This window comes from Chaetomium fimeti (assembly GCF_033439085.1).
Source record: "Chaetomium fimeti strain CBS 168.71 chromosome Unknown B0H64scaffold_9, whole genome shotgun sequence".
NCBI lineage: Eukaryota > Fungi > Ascomycota > Sordariomycetes > Sordariales > Chaetomiaceae > Chaetomium > Chaetomium fimeti.
The window spans coordinates 493606-500708 of NW_026944337.1; the positions used below are offsets into that span (position 1 = coordinate 493606).

A 7103-nucleotide genomic window follows, 5' to 3' on the forward strand; every position below is an offset into this window, starting at 1 on the left:
AGGGTTGCTCGGTGTGTTTTTGCTATCTATGTTCCTAGGTAGCTAGTATAGTCCCCGACACCTAAGCTAATAGTATTAACTGGTAGTTTTAATTTCTTTCCTCTTTTCCTATCCAGTTTGTGGTCATTTTCGCGCCTCCATCTTCACCTCGCACCCTAGATCGACCCGGCACTTGCAACCTCGGAGTTGATAAAGCTCGGGCAGTCATCCTTGCCATCAAGTTCTGCGATCCTGCCTCGATTCCGGAAATGGTTGGTGCGCTTATAGCTATTAGCCGATTTCAGTTGGAGAACCCAGAATTGCCGCCGCCAGTTGCCGGTCTTCGTCAGGAACACTGTTTAATGGACTGTCTTTTCGGTGGGTTTATAAACTTGGCCTTGAAGTTGTTTTTTTACCTAGGACTTTTACACGATTCCTTGCTTATGGTCACTGCCACTTGATATCTAGCGCAAGTTTGTCCCCACGTCCGGCCATGCGATCATTGCGCCTCTTCTGGGCCTTGATCCCTCTACTTAGCACTGCGGCGGCCCGATTACCAACTGTGACCCTAAAGGATGCTGTCTATGTCGGCACCACCACCCACGTAGCCTCGGCCACAGCTACTGTGGACAAGTTTCTGGGGATCCCCTACGCAACAACCCCCGAGAGGTTTCGGGCTGCCCGTCCTCGGCCTCCGGGTTCGCTATTTGTGAATGCGACAGAACAGCCGCCGGCATGTATCCAGCAATGTGAGAAACCCTTCCGGTTACTCCATGCACGAATTTGTGTTCTGACTCGAGACAATAGCAAGCTCCGAAAGCTCCCCTGAGAGTGAAGATTGCTTGTTTCTGAACGTGTTTGCGCCGCATCTTGGGTGTGGCAAGCCCAAAGCAGAAAAGGCTGTTATGTTGTGGTTCTATGGTGGTGCTTTGTCGTTCGGCTCCATCACGGACGTCGACGGCTCGTCTTTCGCTGCCAACCAAGACATCATCCTTGTGGCCTGCAACTATCGTCTGGGCGTTTTCGGCTTCCCGGGGAATGTATCCGGACTTTCACCGGACGAGCTGAATCCCGGCTTCCGCGACCAAAAAATGGCAATGAGATGGATTCAGGAAAACATTTCTCGCTTTGGCGGTGATCCGACCAAGGTGACCATCTTCGGCGAATCGGCCGGCGCAGTCTCGGCCGATAGTCATCTGATAAGCGAGCTCAGCGACCACCCTCCGTTCCGAGCCGCCATTCTGCAGAGCGGAGGTCTTCACACTTTCAACCGAGTTGCGCTGGGTGTTGGTGTGTCGGTAACGGGTATGGGTACGGGAAACAAGGCCGGGGAAGCGCCGTTCCTGACACTAGCCAAATACTTGAACTGCAGCGAGGAGAATGCGGTCCCGTGTCTCCAATCTAAACCCATGGCGTTGGTCAAATCCGCCGTCCTCACCTTGAATCTTCTATTTTCGCCGGTCGATGACGGGGGCAAGACCAGTGTTGCTGATACCGACTCGGCACGGCGGGCAGGGCGTACTGCCAGGGTGCCTGTGCTCGTCGGCAGTACCTTTATGGAAGGCAACATATTCTCCGATAAAACGTTACAACAAAAGACACTGGAGGGTTGGGCGGATGTGATCTATCCCAACAATCCGACCGCAGCGGCTGCCGTTGTCAACGCATATTCCGTTGGGTCCAGCTGGCAGGCTCAAACTCCAGATGACGCCGTCAGGCTGTTGCATTCGGACTTCCACTTTGCTTGTACCACTACATACGACAGCAACATCATGGCCACCATTGACATACGTAAGTACTCACATCTGCCCGTGGTGCAAGTGACGGATGCTAATGCAGTGACCAGCAACCTGGCGCTACCTTTTCAACGCCTCTCTCCCGAGTGGACTCGCATCACACGGCAGCGAGATCAGTTTCGTTTTTGGGGATCCTCAAAGCACTCCAGCAAACCAAGAGCTGAGTGCAAAAATACAAGGAGCGTGGGCCGACTTTGCGAAGGATCCATCGTCGGGCCCCGGATGGACAAAGTACTCGCCTACTACACCGTCTCTTGGGGATCTCGGTGGTGAAGGAGATCGGGCTTCCATCACCGTGATTGACCCGGCCGTAGTGGATTCTAGATGTAGCGTCTTTTGGGACGCTTATGATCCGAGTAGACCTAGATAGAGTGCGGTCAGGCCACGGTTGACTCCTGTCTTAATACCACGCTTCTTACTCCCCGTACCGTGAGCAAGGTTATTTGGGGTATGGTAGGTTTGTTCGGCGTGTGGTCTGTGGGTTTGGATCATACTCAATATCTGGTAGGGCTTCTCGAGGCAGTTAACTCGCACGTGTCAAACCTTCCCCGATTGTTGAACAAACTCGGTTCTCGAATACAACCTGAACTTAAAGCCTACCTAGTATCTAGGTAGGTACCTTGAGGGGGACGTCTATCAGCCGATGGCGGGCTTGGCGGCACCTTCGTTCCTGCTTCCAGAGGCGGCAAGGCGCACTGCACTCGTCAAGCACAAGCAGCGAACCAGGCTTCAGGCATCAACCATGAATGGTTGGGCAGGAGCGACTTCAGGCTAGAATCGCCACAATTAGGTTCTTTTACTCCTTCAATTCTCCTGCTGCGCGATGGCTGAGGTTGCTGGGCTCGCCATCGGTATCATCGGCCTCGGCGGGCTGATCGGTGCATTCAAAGACACCATCGACCTCTTTACCCTCGTAGTTGACACGCGCCATCTGGGCCGCCAATACGAGATTTTGGACACGAAACTTGACATCGAGAAAACACTTCTTCTACAGCGGGCAGATCGCGTCAGACTGCTTCGCAATGACTATGACAAGCGGCTCGACGATGCGAACACCCAGAGGCTTCTGACCCGAATACTTGCATCTATCGGCTCCATCTTGTCGGATTCGGAGGGCTTGCAGGAGCGATATGGCCTGCGATCCGAAGATGATGCATCTCTGGCTGCGGACCCCATCGCACCAGCATCATCCCACTTGGTTGCTTCCGGTCTACCCTTGGAGGCGTTGACGAGGGAATTGCCCAGCCCGCCCACCGACAAGGCTCGCCGCAAGTCAAGTATACTTGAATAAATCAAGTCAAATCAAGTCAAATCAAGTCAAATCGGCTACCCAGTCAAGTAAGTAAGACCCTCTACTTACTTGAGTTTACTTGAGTTAATTGAGTTAGCCACTATTCGCCACAGAAAGTGGCTGGCACTGCAATATGCCCCCAGCCTGTGCCTGTGTAACCCCTATCCCTGACTTGCGCCACCCATAATTGAGTTCGTTTACAGGGACATTCCCATCGCCACTTTCCCCAGCCCACTGAACCGAACCGACCGCGATTCGGTAGATTGTAAGATCATTCGATTTAAGTATATTTTTGAAAAAAAGTTGGTGAATTTTAATGGGTGTAAGTCAGAAAAAATCTAGGGGGTAGATGGGGGTTAGGGCTATATATGGGGGTGGAGACTTGACTTGATTCAACTTGAGTAAGTTCAAGTAAGTCAAATCCAGTCAAATCTGAGCCAAGTCAAGTCAAGTTTGCCTTCATACTTGACTTACTTGACTTGTGGCGAGCCTTGCCCATCGACGTCAATCGGCCCTCTACATCCAATCGGTCCCCTGTAGTCATGTCGACATCATCGACACAACAAAGCCGTTGGCGCATCAGTCAACCGCGGATGGACAAATTTGTCCGAGACTTTAATGCTCTCCAACTGCGCGCTGGCTCTCGGGAGAAGGCGGCGTCGGTCCTTTGTAAGGCGCGCTGGGTCATTCGAGACAAGCAAAAGTTTGAGCATCTGATTCAAGACCTCGCACATTTCATCTCGAAGCTCAGCGAGGTTATCCCGGCTACAAGCTACGACCCGGCCTCTGCCTCTGACAATGCCATGATTACCAGCGACCTTGCGCTCATCAAGACGAATTTGGGGCATCTGAAGATAATCCTGGAAGCATCCGAGGGCCAACACCGGGCCATAGCTGAGTCTACGCAACACGCCATCGACAAGACACACCAAGATCACGTGCTGGACACATTGTGGTTTCGAAGAATTAACGACCGAAAGGACAGCATCGCCGAAGCTCACAGAAAGACGTTCCAATGGGCGCTAGAAGAGCCACCGAAAGGTACAGATGCCTGGGATAGCCTCCCGGCCTGGCTCCGGCATGGATCCGGCATTTACTGGATATCGGGGAAAGCGGGGAGCGGGAAGTCGACACTCATGAAATACATATACAGCCACGGCCTCACTGATACCATGTTTTCCCAGTGGGCCAATGGTGGCCGCTATGTCCGATGCCACTTCTTTGTCTCCAACCTCGGTTCCGACGAGCAGAAGACGCAGGACGGGCTTTCGCGAACCTTGTTGCATCAAATTCTGTCGCAGAGGCCGTCCCTCATCCAACACGCGCTCCCCAACATGTGGAAAGAGTCCCTAGAGAGTCAAAGGACAGAGAGCATCGGCTTACCCTCTGCAACCGAGACGCGTCGCGCACTTGAGGTCATCGCTGGCCACGCATCCATTGTAGGACGGTGCTGTCTCTTCATCGATGGCCTCGACGAGTTCGTGGGCGACTATGCGGATGCCGTCGACTTCGTCAAGCAGCTTGCCAAGAGCGAGGACATCAAGGTTGTCGTCTCGAGTCGGCCAGTTCCAGCATGTGTTGACGCTTTTCGGTTTTTACCGCGTCTACAGCTACACCATCTGACGCAGACCGATATTCAAATGTATGTCAACGAGGTCGTCGGCGGCCACCCGTCCATGCAGAGCCACATGAGACGTTTCCCACAAGATTCCCAGAAGCTCTTGAGTGAACTGGTGCAGAAGTCGTGCGGTGTATTTCTATGGGTCATCCTCGCGTGTCGGTCCGTCCTTGGCGGTTTTGCTGACAGTGATCGACTCTCGGAGATCCGTCGCCGCGTCGATGAACTCCCACCCGAACTCGAAGACATGTTTAGGCACATGCTCGGCAAGGTCCAAAAACGGCACCAGCGGCAGGGCGCGCAGCTGTTCAAGATATGCCATACTTACCAGAAGACAAACTCCCCGTTCTTGCGCACGGATTTATTTGCGCTTGGTCTCGCATTGGTTGACGACTATCACACGGGTCCGATATCGATCAAAGCCGTGACCGCCGAAGACGACCGTGAGATTTGTGAGGAACTTGAAGGCCGACTGAGAAGTCGCTGCGGTGGCTTGCTGGAGATGAAAACTGCTAGAACCCCCCCAGCTGGAAAGGAAATTGGCCCAAAGGTGTCGTTCATGCACCGCACCGTATTTGAATTTCTCAATAACGCCGACGTCTGGAAGTTGGACTGCTTACGGACTCAAGATGCCGCCTTCGATGCCGCTACGGCATTGTCCCTCTATGGCATCCACATGGCCGTACAAGCGCTGTCCGAGACAAATGACGTTCAGGCCATGGACCATCTCGAGGTAGGGCTTTGGTGGGGAGTGGTGGCCGATCGGGAGAGGCCCGGCGACACTCGGAATTGCTTCTTTCACCTCGGGCCCTTTCTCGACGCTCTCAGTCAGCCGGGAAGGCAGTTGTGGACGGCGACCATGCAGAGACTTAAACAGCTATACGCCACCATCATTCCCGCGGCCCCTCCTGGACACCCTTCGGCCCGCTTCATGTTGGCTGTTGAAGCCGGAGCGTTGAACTTTGTCCGGCAGCACCCTGACTTCGCGGCGGCCAAGGCTCGGAACCGCCGCTGTCCGTGTCAAACATGCAGGCCAATTCTCATCCACGCGGTCTCTAAGCGGTGTCTCAGTCATAAGTTTAACGACGAGCCGTCAGACGGGATATTCAGCCGTACCGAAATGACCCGACTGCTCCTCAAGTCTGGATTTGAGGGCGCCGATCTTCTCGAGGATATCTGTGTGTTGTGGATGGACAATCTTTGGCTCTGGGTGGATGAGTCCGGACAGCCCGAGGGCTCCAAGCTAAGCGGACGGGAAAGACTGCTTCTTCAGAGCACAGCAAGAGCGTTCCTGGAGGCGGGCGTTGATCCCAAGTTAATCCACCCCTTCCTGAAATCAGTCGACCCAAGCTACGTGGGAACGGAAATGGAGATATAGGACTCGGAAGATCGGTCACTCAAACAACTTAGGTCCTTTTTAGGGCTCGGAAGAGTAACTGACGATTTTAAGAAACACCTTGTTGGTGGTAAAGCAAGGTACCTACTAACGCGCCGATGCCGGGAAGGGGAACAAGTGTCGGGGCGCTACGCTGAAGGATTGAAGGCTGTGCTTGTAAATTGTGGACGGCGGCTCGATCGGCGACTTGAGGGGTGTAAAGCTTTATTATCAAGCCCACGACTGTTCATTTGGGCCACCATTCTTTTGGGCGTGGACCAGTGGCTTGCATGGAGATGTCGGGGGTGCATCGTCTGGATCTTGTTATTGACGACCGCCCGCGGAACGGTAACCCGCTGTTTGCTGGCTCACCAATATCCCCATCCCGTTGAAGCATCAGTACGAAGGTAAGGGTACTGTGAAGCCTGTTCTGGTTCCATCCCCTGATGTTAATACCGCATAGTTGCCGGACTCGCCACAGCTCACCCACCTCAGACAAGGCTTATTCAGGGACCTCCTGTGTATGCCATTCGCAGAACGTGAGGAGATTTGCGAGATCTCACCCACGGATGCACGCCACCGCTCTGTGACGAACCTGTCTCTGGACCCGTCCTGTTAGGGTTCAGTATCGGTCGAAGGTATTCTCTCAAGGGTGCGTAGGTTCGGTGCAGCCAAAGGGTGCACAACAAAGACTTGTCTCAACAGTAGGCTCTCGAGCTTGTAGCGAACTGTAGTTGTGATTGCTAACTGGAGAACTCCCAGAGCTCTCCAGAACGAGTGACTATATACTATCTAAGTCCCAGGTATCTCTGTACCTGTCCTGTGTGTGGTAGCTCATGGTCGCCCGTCTACCCAAGTCTACCCGTGGTAGCTCGTGGTAGACTGCGATCCAAGGCTACCGCCTGTCCCGGGTAGCCAGCGTCCCTGGGCTACCCAACGGGCCCCCGCGTCTTGGCTTCCCAGCCGATTGGGTGAGGGCAGTCCTGCTGCGCCCCACGCGGTCCCGTTATATGGTTGGTTCGTGACACGATGCCCCCTCTCCAA

General features: G+C 53.9%; 2 protein-coding genes across 2 annotated transcripts; both read left to right on the forward strand.

The window, feature by feature from the left end:
- Nucleotides 1-472: 472 nt before the first annotated feature.
- B0H64DRAFT_469366 (Carboxylesterase) lies at nt 473-2145 on the forward strand (the record flags this gene model as incomplete). The annotated part of the gene is made up of 3 exons (XM_062807796.1): nt 473-728; nt 787-1770; nt 1826-2145. The coding sequence occupies 3 exons, from the start codon at nt 473-475 to the stop codon at nt 2143-2145; spliced, it is 1560 nt and encodes a 519-aa protein (XP_062655084.1).
- Nucleotides 2146-2598: 453 nt separating this feature from the next.
- Nucleotides 2599-6062, forward strand: B0H64DRAFT_366923 (prion-inhibition and propagation-domain-containing protein; the record flags this gene model as incomplete). Its single annotated transcript, XM_062801923.1, has 2 exons — nt 2599-3047; nt 3635-6062. The coding sequence occupies 2 exons, from the start codon at nt 2599-2601 to the stop codon at nt 6060-6062; spliced, it is 2877 nt and encodes a 958-aa protein (XP_062655085.1).
- Nucleotides 6063-7103: the final 1041 nt, after the last annotated feature.